At 46.5% G+C, this 23,300-nt stretch overlaps 1 protein-coding gene across 4 annotated transcripts in view; it reads right to left on the bottom strand.

Moving 5' to 3' along the window:
* Positions 1–335: 335 nt before the first annotated feature.
* TOX2 (TOX high mobility group box family member 2) overlaps positions 336–23,300 on the bottom strand; it is a 163,460-nt gene continuing 140,495 nt past the window's right edge. For all 4 annotated transcript variants that reach the window (XM_021669119.2, XM_012467221.2, XM_064382460.1 and 1 more), the window contains exons 4-9: positions 19,480–19,719; positions 16,911–17,138; positions 5,360–5,440; positions 3,821–4,216; positions 3,068–3,195; positions 336–1,280 (exon numbers count right to left, since the gene is read on the bottom strand). In XM_021669119.2, coding sequence (XP_021524794.2) covers positions 1,244–1,280; positions 3,068–3,195; positions 3,821–4,216; positions 5,360–5,440; positions 16,911–17,138; positions 19,480–19,719 — 1,110 coding nt within the window. In that variant the 3' untranslated portion in view covers positions 336–1,243. The remainder of the gene's footprint in view (positions 1,281–3,067; positions 3,196–3,820; positions 4,217–5,359; positions 5,441–16,910; positions 17,139–19,479; positions 19,720–23,300) is intronic.

The raw sequence follows: 23,300 nt of genomic DNA, 5'->3' as shown, positions 1-23,300 counted from the left end.
CCTGAGAGGCCTCATAGTCCAGAGGATGGTGGGGAGGGCTCGCCACTGTCACCGGCTGATGCAGGTTCCCATGTGGCGGTGCTCCTGCCCACACCCCTTTCCATCAACATAAGAGCCATACGGGTCTGCAGCACGGTCACTCCTTTAGAGGACAAGACTGAGGTCAGAGTGGGCCCATCACCCACACACAAACCCCCATGGGCTGGTAAAGCTCAGACAAGGCTTCAACCCTAGTCTGTCTGCCCCGAGGGCCTCCAGCCTGGGCAAGCCACCATCAAATGCCACTTTGTGGGGGCACGACCCTGGCTCACCAAGGGCAAGGAGACACAGACTTGTTTTCAGCTTTTCAGAAGTTTTATTATAAAGAGATTTGAGAGAAGCACTGGGCACCAAGACAGACACTCGCCAGGGCCAGAAAACAGCTGCAAACAACATCAAGAACCCAAAGCAAACCCCAAAACCACGCACACGGTAGGAGAAGCTGCGACTCTGTTCTCAGGGTTTCTTCATAAATAGACAAAAGTCGTCGCTGGCAATTTAAAATACATGAATACATGGTTGAAAGGAGAGCGGTGCGGAGGGTGGGGGCTCGCGATCGTCCGGTCCTTGCTGTGAGGATGGCGACACGGGTTGGCGGCCGCTTTTGTGCACATCTCCCTTAAGATGAAACTTAAAAATGTGCTAAGGGCCATATAAAATGCTTTTTACCTTAAAGGAGACTACTTTTTTTCCCCCACAAAATAATCTTACAGATGTCTTCAGCACGGTTCTAAAACACGTAGTCAACTACTTACACGGAACCAACAGTTCATAGGTTTCGTAATCTTGTTCACACTGGAAAGCCGAGGTGCACGTCTATGATGGGGGCCGGCCCCCAGCCCAAGCATCGGGGGTGGGTGTCTGTTGGTAAGTGACTCCGCCAGGGGCAGTCCCCGTGAGCTGGGGCTGGGGCCAGGCATCCAGACATAGGGTACCGTGCGCAGGGCGAGGACAGGGTCCACGGTTACCCTGGAGCAAGCAGGTCAGCGGGCAGAAGGTTCCTGCAGGTTCTTTGGGCTGGCGGCGGGCAGTGGGGCTGTCTCTGCAGAGTCTGGTGGGAGGTCGAGGAAGAGACTCAGCCCCCGGGCAATGGGATCTCTCCGATGGGCTGCCCTGCCTCTGGCCAGGGCCTCTTTTCTGCTGTCAGCCCTTCAGGCTCCGAGCAGTGCCTTCCAGCGAGCCTCGGGGATGGGGGGAGGCGGGATTAGGTGAGGTAGAGCGATTTGTCTCTGGGAAGCAGGCTGTGAGAGAGAGGAGGGGCTGTCAAAGCTGTTAGGCACCTCCCCAGGCCAGGAGAGCACCAGGACCCCTGCACTGCCCCTACCCCCACCCCCTATCCCCGAGATTCAGCTGCCTTTCTGCGGCTGAATGAGGGACTTGCACCTGCCGCCCCCCGCCCCGCCCCGGCCTCCCCCTCCCCCCACCGATTCTGCACCAGGCAGAACCAAGCCCCTCCTGGAATCCCAGCAGGGAACCACCCAGTCCTCAGCTGTATGGGAAAGTGCAGCCGAGTGTCTGTCCTTCTTTGAGGTGCACAGTGATGTCACCATTGCGCTCACATCGGTTTTTAATCACAGGAATTTGTAAATCTCATACTGAATTAAGGGAGGACAGGTGCTTTCTATGCTTTTAAAGTAGGGCCGTGCTGCGGTCCGACCTCCATGCTGGATGCGACGGGCCAGCCTCAGGAAGCTTGGACATTCTGTGACACTAAAGACCTCCCTACATACCCCAAGTACTCTGAGTTTTGAGAAAGGAAACTTTGGAGATGGGAATGGGCTGGGGTAGGAGGGTCTGCACCTGCTTGGGGTGCAGGGAAGGGATTCTTGCTGAATGGAGTCTGCCTACCCACATAGAATCTCACCCCAGGCATGTCAGAAATGGGGCGTGCATGGTGGTCACTTGCTCAGTGCCCAAGGGCGCTGGCGGGTTGGCAGAGGAATGAGCCCTGGGCTGGGAGGCTGAGGCTAGGGCTGGGGGCAGCAGGTCTCGGCAGCAGAGGTGGCCACCCGACAAGTGTGCTGTGCCTTCCAGAGTGTGGAGCTATTGCAGGGACAGCTGCTTGGCACTACGTCCCCCAGGTGTGGCTGTAGGACTCGTTTTTGCCAAGGGATTGGGAACCAGGCCGGCGGGTTATGGAGCAAGTTTCCCTCCTCACTCTATCTTCCCTTTCCTGCTGGCTGAAGTGAAAGGTCACTCTTCCCCAGAGCTGGTGTGGCCTGGATCCAGGAAGGCTTTCTAGAGGAAGGCGGTTAGCATGGATTTGACAGGTGGAATGCAGGCTGGGAACAGAGGCCTGAGTCGGGAGGACGCTGGGGTGCAGGGGGAAGGCATCTCTAAAGTGTCTGTGTAATTCCTTGGAATAGAGTGTGGGTCCCTTTTCCCACCGTGTCTCACCCAGGCCCGCTGTCCTGCGTTCTCAGCTGTTCTGCTCTTGGGAGCTTCCCTGCCCAGTGGGCCCCACTCCCCCAGGCTGACTGGTGCAGGTGCTGAAAAAGCCAGTTCCCTGACCTCCGGGTGGGACCTGCTCTAGCACCTTTCATGCTTGGGCGCTCTCGGGGGATCAGGTGGAAGCAAGTTTCCAGCTGAGGCCACATCTCCACTCGGCTCCTTCCCAGTCTTGCCTCCCTCATCCCCCTTTCCTGCAAGCTCTCCCTGACACCTCCCCAAGGGCACCCAATCCCTGCTGCCACAGGCTCTGCTTCTAGAGAACCGCCTAACATGCAGGACTCATCGGTGAATGTCATGCGGCAGCGTCTGTGGAAAAAACAGGAGGGAGGAAGCAGGAGCAAGACTGAAGATGAGTCAGTTTCCCCAGCCCGCCTCGGCATCAGACCAGCAGAGTCCTTCCAGGCCTGGCTCTGCGGTGTCATTTCCCGAGGACTCGAGGCATCCCCTCGGCAGGGCTGACAGTGACCGCGGGGTTCTGCCCTGTCCATGCCACCCTCAGCCATGCTCCCATCCCTGGCCATCCTGTTCCCACTCCCCCTGGCCGGCAGGACAAAGGCAGGCACCGGTGAGGACTGACCTGCAGGTGCTGATGCCGCACTCCCCGCTGGGGTAGCTGCTGTCCCAGTCCCCGCTGCTGGTGGGGTTGGATGGGCCAGGGGAGCAGGAGCCCGAGCTGCTGGGGAACTCAGAGAGGTGTGGGAAGTCCTACAGAGGGGAAGGAGGAGGCCATGAGCCAACGAGAGAGGAGAGGACAGACTGTCCTAGGCTGACCGGGGTAAGGGCCCATGGGTCCCAGGAAGAGACACTGCCTCCGTGTGACCCAGAATCGCCTGTCTGCTTCCAGGGCTGCTGCCTTGCTCCCAGTAGAGCACCTTTTGAAATATTCACCCTCGTCTTGGCTGAATCAGGGGCTGAAGGACTTTGCTTTCAGGCTTTTCCCTTTCTGGGCCTCTGTAAAATGGAGTTACTGAGCCCAGTGACCTCTGAGGGCCGTGTGAAGCTCGCAGCAATCTCTGTGAAACAGTTAGCTGGGGTAGGGTCTCAAGGGCTTTGGGGAGGGGCAGGGTTAGGGCTGAGAATGTGGGAAGAGGGGCCTGGAATACCCTAAGCGTCAGTCTGGCAACTTGTGAACTGTTCTCTGCAGCCAGCGCGTCTTGGGTAAGGTGTGCCTGCCCCACTTCCTAGATGTGGTAACTGAGGCTCAGAGAGATCAGGTGCCAAGGCTGAGGTTACCTCCCTGGTGAGTGGCAGGGCCCAGGTGTGAAATGGCAAAGCCGCTTCCCCTCCCCACACGGTCACAAAAGAGCTGTTCCTGCTTGTCCCTGCTTACCTGTGGCCCGGGAGGTGAGGGGCTCATCGCCAGCTGCACCTGGAGTGCCATGGGGGTGGGCAGGACAGGGGGCTGGGGGGCTGGGGACATGCTAACAGGTGGACTGAGGAGGGTGCCCTGGGCGTGAGGGGGCAGTGACAGCTGCTGGTGCAGTGGGGGGCTGAGCGGGAAGGAGGGTGGTGGCGGTGGGGACGCACTGAGGCCTGGCAGCAGAGACTTGGAGCCCAGCGTCCGGGCGAGGCTGGCCGGGGAGGCCCCGCTGCGGAAGGCCTGCAGGTCCGATGGCGTCAGGAAGGAGGCCAGGCCTGGCATGGCATACATGGGCTGCTTGGGTGGCAGCATTTTGGCTGGTGGGTTTGGCTGACTGCTTTTGGTCTCACTTTGGTCCGGGGAGCTCTGGAAGGAGACAGGTATCAGTCACTGGAGATGAGAAGAGGGATGAGCCAGAGCTTGGGCTATGAGGCCAGACAGCTCTGCAACGCCCCGACACGGCCCCTGGCTGGCTCTCTGGCCCCTTGGGAGAGAGCTTGGACTAACCAGAGATAATGCAGGCTCCTTACTCTCCTTGGCTCCGACCATTCAGCCACCCCCATCTTTTATCTTTGGGGGGGCTCCCTGCCCATGAGGGCATCCATGCTCCTCAGCCTGGCCAGTGAGACCAGCATCATCCTGCCAAACCAGCTCTATTCATGCTCCTCCCAACCTCTGTGCCTTTGCAGATGTTCCCTTGACGTTTTTTTTTTTTTTTTTTTTTTTGAGATGGAGTCTTGCTTTGTCATCAGGCTGGAGTGCAGCGGCGTGATCTCTGCTCACTGCACTCTCTGCCTCCCAGGTTCAAGAGATACCCCTGCCTCAACCACCCAAGTGGCTGGGACTACAGGCGCATGCCACCATGCCCGGCTAATTTTTTGTATTTAGTAGAGATGGAGCTTCACAATGTTGACCAGGATGGTGTCGATCTCCTGACTTCATGATCCACCCGCCTCGGCCTCCCGGAGTGCTGGGATTACAGGCGTGAGCCACCGCGCCCGGCCTTACTTGAACTTTTATGGAGAAATTCAGATGCTATCTCCTCTGTAACAGGAATAACACCCACCTCCACTTGGGCCACGCATCCACAGCCACACCTAGCTTCCTACGTTGCTGGTGTTGACAGAGGAGGCCGACAGTGTGGTGAGGAGGTGCCATATTTTGGGTAGCGTGTCCCATGCCCCATCATCAGGCAGAAGTGAAGACCACATAAAACTGGCAAAACCGGGTTTGAATCCTAGTGCGGTCGCTTTAATAAACAATATTCTCAGGCAAGTTGCTTAACCCCTCTGGGTGCTGGGTTCTTGTTGGAAGAATCCAATGAAACGCATGTAAAGTGCCCAGAATGAACCTGGCATATGTAGGTGCCCTGCAGCCATGACCATGCAGGTCTGACCCATCCTTTCTAAGACCTAGGGTGCTGGCCATTCCCATGGGTCCCAGTTCTCACTCCGTTCCTCAGGTGGCCCCACTCTGATCAGGGCTGTGCCTGGAGATTCCGGGTGTTACCTTGGAGACGAGGCTAGCCCGGTAGGCTGCCAGAGCCTTCAGATATTCCTTCTTTGCTGCTTCCGTCTTCCTCTTGTAGGCCTGGAAGAGTCAACACATGAGCAACACTGGGAGAAGGTTATGGAGGAGATGCAGTGCAGGGTCCTGGGGTGGGAAGGCATGGACTCGAGGATTATGAATGGACAAGGGTGGTGGGGTCAGGAGCTGGGTCAGCCAGCCACTGGCCCCTTCCTGGGAGCACTGCAGAGAAATTGTGGAGACCAGGCCCTATCCCAGTTCCTTGGCCAAGTCGCTGTGTGGCTTTGGCCAACATGCTTCACCTCTCTGAGCCTCCAAGTTACATCAGCACAGCATGCCACAGAAAGACAAAGCCCTTTGAAGCCCATTCTGATCCAGCACAGTGCAGATTGCTTAATGCTGAACCACCTTCACAACCTAGGACGAACCTACTTGTTCACAGTATGTTAGTCTGGATTCGCTTTGCTAATACTTTTTATTAAAAATGTTAGACCTGGGTTTCATATGTTATTGGAGGATTGGTCCCAGTTTGTTCGCACCTCGTTTCCATGCCTTTTGTTAGAAACAACTCGGAGCTTAGCCTTGTGTAACTTGTATTGGCCAATAAGACAAGCATAAACGAAGCAAGCAGAGACTGAAAAATGCTCACATGTTGGTGAGCCCTCTTTCTACTCTTGGAACTCTTATTTAAAAACTTTTTGTTTTGTACATGAATAAGTTCTTGGATGGTGATCTGAGATTTTGGTACACCATCACCTGAGCAGTGTACACTGTACCTAAGGTATAGTCATTTATCCCCTGCCCCCTCCCATCCTTTTCCCTGAGTCCCCAAAGTCCATTGTATTATTCTTATGCCTTTGTGTCCTCATAGCTTAGCTCCCATTTGTGAGTGAGAACATACAATGCTTGGTTTTCCATTCCTGAGTTACTTCACTTCGAATACTAGTCTCCAATTCCATCCAGGTTGCTGTGAATGCCATTATTTCATTCCTTTTTATGGCTGAGTAGTATTCCATGGCATGTGTACATGTATAAACCACATTTTTTTAATCCACTCATTGACTGATGGGCATGTGGGCTGGTTCCATATTTTTGCAATTGTTAATTGGGCTGCTACAAAAGTGTGTGCAAGTATCTTTTTTGTAAAATTCCTTTTCCTCTGGGTGGATACCCAGGAGTGGGATTGCTGGATCAAATAGGTCTACTTGTAGTTCTTTGAGGAATCTCCACCCTGTTTTTCACAGGGGATGTAGTAGTTTACATTCCCACAAACAGTGTAAAAGTGTTCCCTTTTCATCACATCCATGCCGACATCTATTATTTTTTGATTTTTTTGTTTATGGACATTCTTGCAGGAGTAAGGTGGTTTTGACTTGCATTTCCCTGATCATAATGATGTGGATTATTTTTTAATACATTTGTTGGCCATTTGTATATTTTCTGTTGAGAATTGTCTATTCCTTTCCTTAACCCATATTTTGATGGGATTGCTTTTTATTTTTCCTTGTTGATTTGAGTTTCTTTCTAGATCCTGGATATTAGTCTTTTGTTGGAAATATGGATTGTGAAGATTTTGTCCCACTCTGTGGGCTGTTAACTCTCCTGGTTATTTCTTTTGCTGTGCAGAAGCTTTTTAGTTTAAGTCCCATCTATTTATCTTTGTTTTTGTTGCATTTGCTTTTGGGTTCTTTGGTCATGAAGTCTTTGCCTAAGCCAATGTCTAGAAGGGCTTTTTCAGTGTTACCTTGTAAAATTTTTAGGGTTTCAGGTCTTAGATTTAGGTCTTTGATCTGTTTTGAGGTGACTTTTGTGTAAGGTGAGAGATGAGGATCCAGTTTCACTCTTCTACATGTGGCTTGCCAATTATCCCAGCACCATTTTTTGAAAAAGATGTCCTTTCCCCATTTTATATTTTTGTTTACTTTGTCGAAGATCACTTTGTTGTAAGTATTCGGCTTTATTTCCGGGTTCTGTATTCTTTTCCATTGGTTTATATACCTACTTTTATATCAGTACCATGCTGTTTTGGTGACTATGGCCTTATACTTTGAAGTCGGGTAATGTGATGCCTCCAGATTTGTTCTTTTTGCTTAGTCTTGCTTTGGCTATGAGGGCTCTTTTTTGTTCTATATGAACTTTAGGATTTTTTTTTCTTTTTCTTTTTCTTTTTTTTTGAGATGGAGTTTCGCTCTTGTTACCCAGGCTGGAGTGCAATGGCACGATCTCGGCTCACCGCAACCTCCGCCTCCTGGTTTCAGGCAATTCTCCTGCCTCAGCCTCCTGAGTAGCTGGGATTACAGGCACGCACCACCATGCCCAGCTAATTTTTTTGTATTTTTAGTAGAGACGGGGTTTCACCATGTTGATCAGGATAGTCTCGATCTCTTGACCTCGTGATCCACCCACCTCGGCCTCCCAAAGTGCTGGGATTACAGGCATGAGCCACCATAGGATTTTTTTTTCTAGTTCTGTGAAGAATAATGGTGGTATTTTGATGGGCATTGCATTGAATTTATAGATTGCTTTTGGCAGTGTGTTCATTTTTACACTATTGATTCTACCCATCCATGAGCATGGGATGTGTTTCCATTGATTTCATCTATGATTTCTTTCAGCATGTTTTGTAGTTTTCCTTGTAGATGTCTTCCACCTCCTTGATTAGGTATATTTCTAAATATTTTATTTTATTTTTTTGCAACTAAAAGGGATTGAGTTCTTGATGTGATTCTCAGCTTGGTCACTGTTGGTATGCATCAGAGCTATTGATTTGTGCACATTAATTTTGTATCCTGAAACTTTGCTGAATTCATTTACCAGTTCTAGGAGCTTTTTGGATGAGTCTTTAGGGTTTTCTAGGAATACGATCACGTCATCAGCAAAGAGACAGTTTGACTTCCTCTTTACTGATTGGGATGCCCTTTCTTTCCTTCTCTTGTCTGATTGCTCTGGGGCTAGGACTTCCAATACTACACTGGATAAAAGCAGTGACAGTGGGCATCCTTGTCTTGTTCTAGTTCTCAGGGGGAATGCTTTCAACTTTTCCCCATTCAGTATAACGTTGGCTCTGGATTTATCATAGATGGCTTTTATTACCTTAAGGTATGTCACTTTTATGCCGATTTTGCTGAGGGTTTTAATCATAAAGGGATGCTGAATTTTATCAAATGCCTTTTCTGTGTCTATTGAGATCATGTAGTTTTTAATTCTGTTTATGTGGTGTATCACATTTATTGACTTGTGTATGTTAAACCATTCCTGCATGCCTGGTATGAAACCCACTTGATCATGGTAGATTATCTTTGATATGCCATTGAATTTGGTTAGCTAGTATTGTGCAAGAATTTTTGCATCCATGTTCATCTAGCTATATGATCACGTCATCAGCAAACAGCACCAGTTTGACTTCCTCTTTACCGATTCGAATGTTCTTTCTTTCTCTTGTCTGATTGCTCTGGGTAGGACTACCAATACTCTGTTGAATAGAAGTGGTGAGAGTGGGCATCCTTGTCTTGTTCCAGTTCTCAGGGGGAATGCTTTCAATTTTTCCCCATTCAGTAGCATGTTGGCTCTGGGTTTATCATAGATGGCTTTTATTACCTTAAGGTATGTCCCTTCTATGCTGATTTTGGGCATAGAAGGAATATTGGCCTGTAGCTTTCTTTTTGTTATGTCCTTTCCTGATTTGGGTATTAGGGTGATACTGGCTTCATAGAATAAAGAGGGAATCCTTCCTAAATCATTTTGTGGAATAGTGCCCTTTAAAAGTCTGATAGAATTCAGCTGAGTATCCATCTAGTCCTGGACTTTTTTTTGTTGGTAACTTTTTAATTACCATTTCAATCTCGCTGCTTGTTATTGGTCTGTTCAGAGCTTCCATTTCTTCCTGGTTTAATCTAGGATGGTTGTATATTTCCAGGAATTTATCCATCTCCTCTAGGTTTTCTAGTTTATGTACAGAAAGGTGTTCATAGTAGCCTTGAATGATCTTTTGTATTTCTGTAGTATCAGTTGTAATATCTCATGTTTTGTTTCTAATTGAGCTTAATTGGATCTTCTCTCATGCTTGGTTAATCTCACTAATGGCCTATCAATTTTATCTTTTCAAAGAACCAACTTTCTGTTTTATTTCTTTTGTATTTTTGTTTGTTTCAGTTTCAGTTGGTTCTACTCTGATCTTGGTCATTTTTTTTCTTCTGCTGGGTTTGAGTTTGGTGTGTTCTTTTTCTCTAGTTCCCTTGAGGTGTAACTTAGATTGTCTATTTGTGCTCTTGCAGACTTTTTGATGTAGGCATTTAATGCTATAAACTTTCCTCTTGGCACCACTTATGCTATATCCCAGAAGTTTTGATAGGTAATGTTTCTATTATCGTTCAGTTCAAAGAATTTTTTTTCCTATTTTATTTGTATTTATTTATTTTTTCCTATTTTTTTATTGCATTTTAGGTTTTGGGGTACATGTGAAGAACATGCAAGATTGTTGCATAGGTGCATACTTGGCAATGTGATTTGCTGCCTTCCTCCCCTTCATGTATATCTGGCATTTCTCCCCATGCTATCTCTCCCCAACTCCCCACCCACCGCTGTCCCTCCCCTATTTCCCCCCAACAGACCCCAGTGTGTAGTGCTCCCCTCCCTGTGTCCATGTGTTCTCATTGTTCAACACCCGCCTATGAGTGAGAACATGCGGTGTTTGATTTCATGTTCTTGTGTCAGTTTGCTGAGAATGATGGTTTCCAGGTTCATCCATGTCCCTACAAAGGACGTGAACTCATTGTTTTTGATGGCTGCATAATATTCCATGGTGTATATGGGCCACATTTTCCCTGTCCAGTCTATCATCAATGGGCATTTGGGTTGGTTCCAGGTCTTTGCTATTGTAAACTGTGCTGCAATGAACATTCGTGTGCATGTGTCCTTATAGTAGAATGATTTATAATCCTTTGGCTATATACCCAGTAATGGGATTGCTGGGTCAAATGGAATTTCTATTTCTAGGTCCTTGAGGAATCGCCACACTGTCTTCCACAATGGTTGAACTAATTTACACTCCCACCAACAGTGTATAAGTGTTCCTATTTCTCCACATCCTCTCCAGCATCTGTTGTCTCCAGATTTTTTAATGATCACCATTCTAACTGGCATGAGATGGTATCTCAATGTAGTTTTGATTTGCATTTCTCTGATGACCAGTGATGATGAGCATTTTTTCATATGTTTGTTGGCCTCATGTATGTCTTCTTTTGTAAAGTATCTGTTCATATCCTTCACCCACTTTTGAATGGGCTTGTTTTTTTCTTGTAAATCTGTTTTAGTTCTTTGTAAATTCTGGATATCAGCCCTTTGTCAGATGGGTAAACTGCAAAAATTTTTTCCCATTCTGTTGGTTGCCAATTCACTCTAATGACTGTTTCTTTTACCGTGCAGAAGCTGTGGAGTTTGATTAGGTCCCATTTGTCTATTTTGGTTTTTGTTGCCAATGCTTTTGGTGTTTTGGTCATGAAGTCCTTGCCTACGCCTATGTCCTGAATGGTTTTGCCTAGATTTTCTTCTATGGTTTTTGTGGTGGTAGGTCTTATGTTTAAGTCTTTAATCCATCTGGCATTAATTTTAGTGTAGGTGTAGGGAAGGGGTCCAGTTTCTGCTTTCTGCATATAGCTAGCCAGTTTTCCCAACACCATTTATTAAACAGGGAATCCTTTCTCCATTGCTTGTTTTTGTCAGGTTTGTCAAAGATCATATGGTTGTAGATATGTTGTGTTGCCTCCAAGGCCTCTGTTCTGTTCCATTGGTGTATATCTCTGTTTTGGTACCAGTACCATGCTGTTTTGATTACTGTAGCCTTGCAGTATAGTTTGATGTCTGGTAGTGTGAAGCCTCCCGCTTTGTTCTTTTTGCTTAGAATTGACTTGGCTATGTGGGCTCTCTTTTGGTTCCATATGAAGTTTAAGGTGGTTTTTTCCAGTTCTGTGAAGAAGGTCATTGGTAGCTTGATGGGATAGCATTGAATCTGTAAATTACTTTGGGCAGTATGGCCATTTTCACGATATTGATTCTTCCTAACCATGAACATGGAATGTTTCTGCATCTGTCTGTGTCCTCTCTTATTTTGTTGAGCAGTGGTTTGTAGTTCTCCTTGAAGAGGTCCTTTACATTCCTTGTTAGTTGTATTCCTAGGTATTTTATTCTCCAGTTCAAAGAATTTTTATAATATCCATCTTGATTTCATTGTTGACCCAACAACCATTCAGGAGCAGGTTATTTAATTTCCATGTATTTGTATTGTTTTGAGGGTTTCTTTTGGAGTTGATTTCCAGTTTTATTCCACTGGGGTTTGAGGAAGTACTTGATATAATTTCTATTTTCTTAAATTTGTTGAGACTTGTTTTGTGACCTATCATATGGTCTAGGAAAATGTTCCATGTACTAATGAATAGAAGGTATATTCTGCAGTTGTTGGGTAGAATGTTATGTAAATATCTGTTAATCCATTTGCTGTAGGGTATAGTTTAAGTTTGTTGTTTCTTTGCTGACTTTGTCTTGAAGACTCGTCTAGTGCTGTCAGTGGATTGAAGTCTTCCACTATGTTACATTACTGTCTATCTCATTTTGTAGGTCTAGTAGTAATTGTTTTATAAATTTGGGAGCTCCAATGTTAGGCACATATATGTTTAGGATTGTGATATTTTCCTGTTGGACTAGTCCTTTTATCATTATATAATGTCCCTCTTTGTCTTTTTAAACTGCTATTGCTTTAAAGTTTGTTTGGTCTGATATAAGAGTAGCTACTCCTCCTCATTTTTGCTATCTATTATCTATTTACATGGACTCTTTTCCCACCCCTTTACCTTAAGTTTATGTGAGTCCTTAAGCATCAGGTGAGTCTCTTGAAGACAGCAGATACTCAGTTGATGAATTCTTACTCATTCTGCCATTCTGTATTTTTAAGTGGAGCATTTAGGCCATTTACAGTCATGTTAGTATTGAGATGTGAGGTACTATTCTATTCATTGTGCTATTTGTTGCCCAAATACCTTGTGGTTTTTAAAAAATTGTGTTATTACTTTAGAGGTCCTATGAGCTTTATTATTCAAGGAGATCCCATTTTGGTGTATTTCAAGAATTTGTCTCAAGATTGAGCTCCTTTTACTAGTTCTTGTAGTGCTGGCTTGGCAGTGGCAAATTCTCTCAGCATGGGTTTGAAAAAATAATATTTTTCCTTCATTTATGAAGCTTAGTTTCGCTGGATACAAAATTCTTGGCTGATAATTGTTTAAGGAGGCTAAAAATAGGACCCCAATCCCTTCTAGCTTATAAGGTTTCTGCTGAAAAATCTGCTGTTAATCTGATAGATTTTCCTTTATAGGTTACCAGATGCTTTTGTCTCATAGATCTTAAGATTCTTTCTTTCATTTTGACTTTAGATAACCTGACTATGTGCTGAAGTGATGGTATTTTTGTGAAAAATTTGCCAGGTGTTCATTGAGCTTCATGTATTTGGGTATCGAGATCTCTAGCAAGGCCAGGGAAGTTTTCCTCGATTATTCCCTCAAATATGTTTTCCAAACTTTCAGATTTCTCTTCTTCCTTGGGAACATCAGTTATTCTTAGATTTGGTCATTTAACATAATCTCAAACTTCTTGGAGGCTTTGCTCATTTGTTAAAATTCTTTGTCTTTGTTGAATTGGATTAATTTGAAAGCTTTGCCTTAGAGCTCTGAAGTTCTTTCTTCTACTTGTTCAATTCTATTGCTGAGATTTTCCCGGTGTATTTTGCATTTCTCTAAGTGTGTCCCTCATTTCCAGAAGTTGTGATTGTTTTTATTTATGCTATGTCACTGGAGATTTTTCCATTCATATCCTGTATATTTTTTTAAGTTGGACTTCACTTTTCTCTGGTGCCTCCTTGATTAGCTTAGCAGTCAACCTTCTGAATTCTTTTTCTGGCAATTCAGAGATTTCATCTTGGTTTGGGTCCATTGCTAGTGAGCTAGTGTGATCTTTGTGGGTGTTAAATAACCTTGTTTTATCATATTACCAGAATTATTTTTCTGGTTCCTGCTCATTTGGGTAAACTATGTCAGAGGGAAGATCTGGGACTCACAGGCTGCTGCCCCTTGGGGTGCTCCCTTGATGTGGTGCTCTCTCCCTTCCCCTAGGGATGTGGTTTTCTGGGAGCCCTACTGCAGTGATTGTTATTCCTCTTCAGGATCTAGTCATGCAGCCGAGCTTCTGGGCTAGTACTGGGGAGTGTCTGCAAAGAGTCCTGTGATGTGATCTGTCTTCAGGTCTCTCCTCCATGGGTATCAATAGCTGCTCTGGTGGATTTAGGAGGGGAGTGAAGTGGACTCCATGAAGATCCTTGGTTATATTTTTGTTAAGTGTGCTGGTTTTTGTGTTGGTCAGCTCTCAGCCAGGAGGTGGCACTTTCAAGAGCACATCAGCTGCAGTGGTATAGGGAGGATACAAGCTTGCCCTTGGGTCAGGCGGTGGGCAGGGCCAGAGAGCTCCCAAGAGATTCTGTCCTTTGTCTTTGGCTACCAGGGCAGGTAGAGGGAGGGCTGGGAGTGTCTGAGCTCAGACTCTCCTTAGGCAGGGCTTGCTGCAGATGCTGTAGGGGGTGTGGTTCCCAGGCGGATTGTGGCTGCCTCTGCTGGATCACACATGTCGCCAGGGAAGTGGGGGAAAGTTGGCAGACACGGGTCTCAATCCCACCATGCACCCCCCAACAGTACCAAGTTTATTTCCAGGCAGCCAGTGAGCAGGACTGAGAACTTGCCCCAGGCTACAGGCCTCCCAGCTGAGAAAGCAAGCCGACTCAGTTCCTGGGCTGTCCCAGAGAGCCTGCAGCAGCGATCCACCTCCTTCAAAGGGTCTGTGGATTCTTCTACCTTTCCTGGTATGTTCCTGGGGTAGTTTTTGGAGCAAAAGTTCACAATGTGAGTGTCCACATGCTGCTCTGTCCATCCACATGGGAGCTGCAAGTTCTGCCTCCTTTCCACCATTTTTCCAGATCTAAAACTGCTCTTGGAACTCTGACTTGCTATGTGAATAAGCACGAGCTAGTTTGCTGGATGATGAGAGACACACATGGCTCAGTTTGGCTCCACTGCTCCAGCTGACAGCCATGCAACTCCCAGAAGCAGAGATGCCTAATTTACTGTAGTTGACCACTGATGCAAATGGGTGAGTCCAGCCAAGAGCAGCAGCAGAACCATCCAGCTGAGTCCAGCACAGTTCATGGACCCTCAAAATAATAAACGATTATTGTTTTAAGCCATTAAATTTTTGGTATTGTTTATGACACATTCAAGATTAAATGATACAGTTAACTTCATTATGATTTAGTGTCAAGGTTACGTTGTGTATAAAGAAAGACTTGTGAGGGTTTTCTTCTTTTCCTAAGTCTTGGAATTATTAGCTCTTTGATGATTTGAAAGAACTTTCCTATCCATCACCTAGACTTGAAACTTTTGGGGAAGAGGCAAGGGTTTTTTATTTCCTATAATTTTCTGAACACTACCTCTCTTGGTTACTAGTGTATTAATTATTAGTAAAATAAAAATATAAGTCACATTTCAAAATGTGATTTTAGAATGAGGTCAGAGAAAGCATTGGTGGAAGGAGTGCCTGGGGACGGAGCACTTGAGACCACTGTCTCCCCAGACTGTGTATAAAAGGGAAAGGAAATCCCCCCACCAAAAAATCTGAAGTCTTTGTAGGGAAGGGAATGGTTGCCAACAAAACATACAAATGAAAACGACAAACATTACTGTAGCAAAAGCTGGCAGTGCCCTGCCAATATTCCCTAGTCCTTACCCCTGTCTTTGCCTGAGGGTCCCTCTGGTGGCAGGAGCCTGGCATGTGTGGCAGGCCAGAGGTGATGGAGAAGTAATGTCCTCTGGACCAGCTTTGAAGGAGTGCTGGTGTCCTTCCTTCCACCCCAGCACCACTGCCCCTCAGACGGGATGCCCCTGAGGCCTGGCACATTCTATGCGGGCTCCTGAATTCCCAGCAGGATTGCACTCTGGGTCCCCATGGTGGATTCTCCTGGGACAGTGTGCCCTTTCCTGGATTCCTTTCCTTGTCACACTTCCCTACGCCCCTACCAGATGTGGGGGTCATCTCCCAAACTCTCTGCCCTATAACATATTCCAAAATAACCTAAAATTTTAGAATATGGTAAAGGATATGTTTCAAATTAGTCAGTCAGTAATCCATTGCTCTGCCCCAAGCCTGCTACTTTGCCCATATTTCCAATCCAGTGAATGGCATCTCCATTTACTCAGAATGTAAGCCAGATGCAAGGAGTCTCCCAGGATGTGCTCTGGGTCCCCTACCCCAAACCATCCTGGAAGATGCTCCAGGCCCCACCCTCCCCCACCTGGATGACTGTGCACCCTCCACAGCCACTCTTACCTGCCTTAGGCAACCGTTCTGGTCTCTCCTCTGCATAAAACTCTTCACTGATTTTTCTCTCCTCTTAGAACAGGACCTGTCTCCTTCTAAGGTCCACAAAGCCCAGCGTGGTCTGGCCCCTGCTCTCCTTTCCAGCTCGGTCTCTGCCAGAGGGACTTTTACTGTCTCCTCTCTGGCCATCCTGATCTCCTTTCAGTCCCCTGTGCTTTTTCAGGCTCCTTCCCTTACCAGGCCTCCCTGCCTGGAACACTTCCCCTCTTCCAAGGAGAACTCAGTCTTTAAGCCTCACCTGGAGATCTGACCCCTCGGACAATGTCTGTCACTGCTCTTTTCACTCTCATCAACTATGTACCCTCCTGGTACACGGCACAATCACAACTGTAATTTAACATTTACTCATCTGCTTATATGATTCGTGTCTCTCATGCCAACAGCCCAGTTGAGCCTCCTGCTTCTACAGATGTGAGTTCAAATCCTGACTCTACCTTGATTCATGCTGCTGACCCTGGGCAAGTCACTTTACCTCTTGGTGTCTCTACCAAACCAGGAAAGCAATGGCTACTCCACAGGGTGTTGGAAGGATCCAGTGAAATACTGAAGGGGGAGCCCAGCACAGAGCTCAGCCAGGATCTGAGCTCAGAGAATGAGTAGCCAGCATCCCTGATTTATAGATATGGAAAGCAAGGCTCAGAGATTGAGGTGGTCAGCTTGAGGCCACACAGCTGACAACTGTATTTGCCTACCAGCTAGTTCTGTGCTCTCTTCTCCCTGGAGGCCTTTAGAGGAGGCCACAGGCACATGGTCAGTGGGACAGGAAGCCCTGGCCTGGACTCCAGACTTCTAGGGTTGAAGGGACCAGATGGATGGAGATGCTTGCTCTCATTTTATCAGTGGGGAAGCAGAGGTTCAGAATGGTAAACCTGCTAGTAAATGCAGATGGTAAGTAGTAGAATTGGAAGGCAGCTAGCTTCCCAGTTTACAGATGGGCAACCTGAGCCCAGGAAAGGCCTCTGCAAGAGTCCCAGGGGCTGGGCCTGGTTTCAGACCTTCACAGTCTGTCCTTGGCTCCAGGACCACAAAGCCTCAGGGGATGGCCCAGAAAGAGACGGAGGCTCACCTGCTTCTGCTCCTCTCCCAGGCTGTCCCACATGGAGGCCACGATTTTGGACACATCACCGAAAGTGGCACTGGGGTTCTGTCCCTTGATGGCAGCCTGAGTGTCTCTGAAGAAGAGTGCGTAGGCCGACACGGGCTTCTGCGGCTCATTGGGGTCCTTCTTTTTCTTCTTCTTTGGGTTCTTGGCCTTTTTTCCCAGGTCTGCTGAAGGTCTCTTTTCTCCCGAGATCTGCCCGAATGAGAAGAGTCAGAAACCAAAAGGGGCTCCTGCCAAAGGTGTTCAACACAGACTCAGACGGAGCCGCACTTCTCCAGCCCTGCTCACACACACATAACCACTCGCTAGGTGGGGGAGGCAATGGACAGACACACACACACACCCTGGGTGTCTAACTCATCAAAGAGAATCAGCATGATTGTAAACTTGATTCAGAGAAACACAGGAGGAGAAGAAGACTTTATAGTCACTGAAAGAATACTGGAATTAGATCACTAAATCACAAGTAAAACGGGTTAGTGCCCAATAGAGCGCTAAAACTATCCCCTTTGGGACTTTTAATCTTTTCTACTGGACAGAAATTTGCATCTCTACAGGGCAAAGTTAATTTGCCTTATAATCAGACAAAAATCACTTACATCTCTTATCATTTTTTTTCCCCAAGGTAACATCATCTTTTACAGAGTTGTAAAATCCCCTAATCAATAATGAACAATGAATCAAAGCTAAGGTCCAGTTTCCTAGAGAATCAGATAATTCTTGAGTGAGCCTGGTAGCCATGCTTTGGTATGACATTGAAAGAGGGCCCATTTCCAAGTTGGGAATGTGTGTATATATACATTTCTAACTGCTCTCCCACTTGTGATCACAAGTAATCCCCAAAGAGGACCCTGCACTTCACAAGGTTGGTCTCCGCTGCCATGTTTCAGCTCTGCAGCTTTGAGCAGGTGGCTCAGTCCCTGGACCCCTGTGAAGTGGAGAAGGGATGAGGCTAAAGTGACTGTTACTGGGTCAGCCCTGGAGCCAGTGGCTTCAAGCTGGACAGACTGAAGGACCATGATCCTGTGAACACGTGACTCAGGGCTTCCAGGACAAGGTGATAGAAAGAATGGGATGGTGACATCTTGAACTGATAAGAAAGCCATGGGCCGGTAGACATGATTCTGTTCCTGAAGCTTTCTCTGCAGCCACCCCTTCTCCAAGCCCCAGTTGTGTCAGCACCGTGATGCGGCCCAAACAAGATAAGGGATAAAGAGGCATGTTGTCATCGATAAAGTCCTGAACAGGCACAGCAGTGCAGGGGGCTGAGGGCACATACGCTGGACTGCACCTGCAGCCACCTGGCTTTGACTCCTGGTTCCCCCACTTACTAGTTGTGTGACACTGGATACATTACTTAACCTCTCTGTGCCTCAGTGTCCCCATCTGTCAAACAGAGATAATATCAGTCCCTGCCCCATAGGGCTTTTATGAATATTACATAGACGAAGACGTGTTATGTGCTTAGACCAGTGTCTGGCCCATAGGGAATGCTGGTTAAATAAAAACCATCCCTGCATGGACTATAATAGAGGCCAAGTTATCCTTGGGATGAAGCTGGGCCAGGATCCAGAAGTAAACCAGGGTTACTGCCCCAGGCCTCTGCAAGGCCACCACATGGAAAGGACACTGGTTTGACAGAGGTAGGAGGCACAGAGGGAAGTAAGTCTTCATTCCGCCACTAGCTTGCTGGGAGGTCCCGGGCAAACACTTGTGTTTTGCATTTCTGGGCCTCTGTTTTCCTCCCTGGTGAAACAAGATGTTCTCTCACCGGGCAGCAGATTTGGAGTCAATGCAAAGAAGGGGCAGAGCGTGGACAGGTGGTGGGCTCTCATCCCCACCATGTTCTTGAAAAGCCCAAACCGCTCGACTCCAGAAATTTTGAGAGGATGTGCATTCCCAATGGAGGGGTCATTTGTGCACACCACCCTCAAGGTCAATGAATATTCTAGGCCCAGAGGTGCCGTCTGCTGGACCACACATTTTTGTCAGAATAGTTTCTCCTAAAAGGGCCAAATGGCCATAAATGTGACCCCGGTGACCTTGCTGAAGCCAGCCACACCTCTGAAATCGCCCACTGGCCTTCAGGAGTCAGGCTTTGCCAGCTTTCACAGGATTTTCTCACCCCGTCCCCCCCCCATTTGTTGGCATTTTCTCTGCTTTACACATAAGGCCGTGGGAGCCCAGAGGGGACACAGCTTGTCAAGGATATTCAGCACACTGAGCAGCCAAAGCCCGATGTCCCAAGGCCCCTATGGGTGCCATCCCCCTGACCGTCTGCTCCACCTGCCAATGTGCTTTTTCCTTGGCTTCCGCTGTGGCCTGAGTGTCTTAACAGAAACCCACTGAGGTTGGTGGTGGACATCCCAACCGCCACCAGGAACACCTGGTAAGTGGGGATAGTACCTACAGGGCCTTGATACATCGGACTTTTCTAGTCTTTACTAGAGGGAAGGGACGCCCATTTCCCCACAGGACCCCTTCCCTGCCGACAGGAGCGCAGCTTCAGGCTCTCTTCCTCCCCCACACATACCTTGAAATGCGCCTCCGACTCCTCCTCCTGAGTGGAGCTGGAGGGAGAGGGGGTCGCTGACTTGCTCCCCGGGGGTGACGGGGAGCTGTGGGTGATGCCGCTCCGGATGCCCATCTGCGAGATGAGCTGGGACTGGCTGAGGGCACTCATGTGGCTGGCCAGCATTGCCGGGCGGCCCAGCAGGGCCCCGGGCCGGCCCGAGTCGTAGGCAGCCACCTCCGAGTGGACCATCTCCTGGATCTAAGAGAGGAGGATAGGGGCTCTGAGTTAGGAAGGATCTGTCCATCACATCTGTGCTAGCAGACTTAGAGGGAATGCAGAGAAGTGATGGGTGCAGCTCCCGCTCCAATCCCTGACAGGTGAATCTCAAGGTGGACCCCCACACTACTCGGACCTCTCTGCATGATTCAGTGCACTCGTGGGAAAACGGCAGCTCCTCAGCTGTGTGCCGTTCTACTGCCATTCACACTGCACAGACGCTTTGGATTTCAGCCCCTGCTAGAGAATTCAGTCCAGTTGTGATGGATCATCGGATGAGACAGTCTTCCCTCCTGGAATGTGATACGTCTCTGCATGAATTGACCAGCCACCGTGATAGCAAAGCACACAGACGCTGGACGCTGACTTCATTTTGAATCCTGGTCCTGCTACCTACCCGTCGGGTGACTTCGGCCAAGTTACCTAACCTCTTTGTGCCTCAGTTTCTTCATCTGTAAGATGTGGATACGAGAAAACTTATACCCTAGGGTTCTTAAAGATCAAATGTACTGGCAGACAGTAAGCCCTATATTGTAGAAGCATGTGTTAAATACATTGAATAAATAAATTTCTTGATGAAGTCGAGCACTTTTCTTTCTACAGGTCAGTAATTCTGTTATTAACTCCACTCCCCGTGCTATGTTCTAAGCAGTTACTTCTGGAATATAAGAAAGCTACTGGTTTTTTTCTCACACTAAACACATTTAGAATAGTACTTTTGACCTAAATATCCATGCACACTCTGTTCAGCGGGCATACTAGTTCGCATACTCCCGATTTTTATTTCCTCGGCATCTGCAGTACTTCTCCTTTCTAATATCTAATATCAAATATCTGTGTTTTTCTCTCATCTTTTCTTCATTCGGAAAGCAAATGGGTTTTCAGGTTTATGTGGGTTGTTTCTTTTCTCCTCAAAAGAATCCACTCTCAAGTCGATCACTTCTGCTTCTGTTTTCTAGTTCTTTAACGTCTCGTTTTCTCTGTAGCCATCCCTTTGTTTGCATTTTAAAGATTTATAATTGCTGCTTCCTCCTCAATTTTTGAGTCGTATTTTATTTTTTAATTGACACATGACCAATTGTGTATGTTTTTGTGTATTATATGATTTGATGCATGTATACACTGTGGAATAATTAAGTCAAGCTAATTAACATATTCATCACCTCACATAGCATTGCTTAGATGAGAACATTTAAAATCTACTTTCTTGTTTGATCCAAGAGTTGTTCAAGAAGAGTTCTGGAATACCATTTAACCCAGCAATCCCATTGCTGGGTATATACCCAGAGGAGTAGAAATCATTCTATAAAGATACATGCATATGTTCATTGCAGCACTATTCACAATAGCAAAGACACAGAATCAACCCAGATGCCCATCAATGATAGACTGGATAAAGAAAATATGGCACATATACACCATGGAATACTATGCAGCCATAAAAAGGAATGAGATCATGTCCTTCGCAGAGACATGGATGGAGCTGGAAGCCATTATTCTCAGCAAACTAACACAGGAACAGAAAACCAAACACAGCATGTTCTCACTTATAAGTGGGAGCTGAACAATGTGAACACTTAGACACAGGGAGGGGAACAACACACACTGGGGCCAGTTGCGGGGAGTGACAGGAGGGAGAGCATCAAGAAAAATGCTAATGCATGATGCGTTTAATACCTAGGTGATGGGTTACTAGGTACAGCAAACCGCCAGGGCACACATTTGCCTTGTAACAAACCTGCTCATCCTGCACATATACCCTGGAACTTAAGTTAAAAAGAGAGGCTAAAAAAAAGTAAAATTGGAGAAAAGAAGTAAAATTTCAGAAAAATTGGAGGCAATCTGGATAAGCCCGTGTAAGATTAAAGAGCCAAAAAGGTGAGGAATCTAAATAATCACTGATGGAATGGATAAATATCCTTTCTTAAAATGCTAAGTGGCTATTTTTTGTTTTGTTTTTTTTGGCTACAATTTCTAGTAACAAAAGTGATCAAAGAATGGGGTCTGTACTATTCACAAGTTTGAGACTTTGTTAAAGTTTTCTTTGGGACCCAAATGTGATTAAATTGTATACATATTCCACAGTCCTTACAAAGGACAGGCTGTGTTTGCAGATGAATACAGCAGTATAATATTTATCCATTCCATCAGTGATTACTTAGATTCCTCACCTTTTTGGCTCTTTAATCTTACACAGGCTTGTCCAGATTGCCTCCAATTTTTCTGCTTCCATTAAAAAAACTCCCTTTAATGCTTAAAGTGTTTGTTTTGGGAATTTGATGTCGGTTTTGTTTTGTTTTTGAGATGGAGTCTTGCTATGTTGCCCAGGCTGGAGTACAGTGGTGTGATCAAGGCTCACTGCAACCTCTGCCTCCCAGGTTCAAGTGATTCTCCTGCTTCAGCCTCCCAAGTCGCTGGGACTACAGGTGGCGCCACCATGCTCAGCTAATTTTTGTATTTTTAGTAGAGACCAGGTTTCCCCACATTGGCCAGGCTGGTCTCAAACTCCTGACCTCAAGTGATCTGCCCACCTCGGCCTCCCAAAGTGCTGGGATTACAGGCATGAGCCACCACGCCCGGCCCTGATGTTGGTTTTTATTGCAAAAGGAAGACAGGCAATTATATCTTCTTTATAATCATTATTAAGTATCTTTTTTTGTCTCATTTTTTGCCTTGAATTCAGTGGAGTTTGATATCAATAATGCTGTCCTTGCCTGTATGTTTGTTTGAATGTGTCTGGCATGTCTTTTTTTTTTTAATTACATATCTCTTAGTTTTTATTTTTTAGGGTTACTTTTATCAAATGTTGGTGTTTTTATGATTAACTTTCAAAAATGTACTTTTTCCTTATGTCCTGGAACAGTATAAACAACATATAAATTACATCTTCCTTAGAGAATGAAAGAGCTTAAACAGAAAACCATCTGAGGCCCAGTGCTTTTTGTTTTCACAATATCCTTCCTGGTTAATAGATCTATTTTAGTTTCCATTTTCTCTTGAGTTAGTTTTGGTAAGTTTTATATATACATATACTTAAAATATATATATAATTATTCATTTTATCCAGATACTAACACATACTAGCATATAACTGGATAATATTATATTTTTAATATACTCTGTGGTTTTCATCAATTCCCATTCAAAATTATAATATTGTGAATACATGTTGCTTTTTAAAATTTTCCTTCTCAAAAGTTTATGTGGAGAGAGATCCAAGATGGCTGATGATTAGCAGCTCGGGCACGTACCTCCCAGTGAAAGCGCAAAGAACGAGAGGACGCCACACTTTCAGACGAATATTAGTTGCTCACGGACCACGAGATTCCCAGTGGAGGAGCTCCACGGGTCGCCAGAGCGACTCTTGTGGCCGGCGTGGCGGTTTTGCTGGTGCCTTAGCACGCCAGTTCTTGGTGCAGAGTCCGGATATTCCCGGGCAGAAAAGCACCATCAATCTAAACACCGCTCTTTTGGCCGTCTCAGTGGATTGCTCAGATTTCGGCACAGGGAATCAACAAGTTGGACGTCAGATACCCAGTTAGAAAGTCGGTAATTATAAAGAC

Source organism: Aotus nancymaae, unplaced genomic scaffold, assembly GCF_030222135.1.
Source record: "Aotus nancymaae isolate 86718 unplaced genomic scaffold, 86718_ANA_hifiasm-v0.15.2.pri h1tg000029l, whole genome shotgun sequence".
NCBI classification, from domain to species: Eukaryota; Metazoa; Chordata; class Mammalia; order Primates; family Aotidae; genus Aotus; species Aotus nancymaae.
Note: the sequence above shows the minus strand (reverse complement) of the source record. Positions and strands in the feature narration are given on the sequence as shown.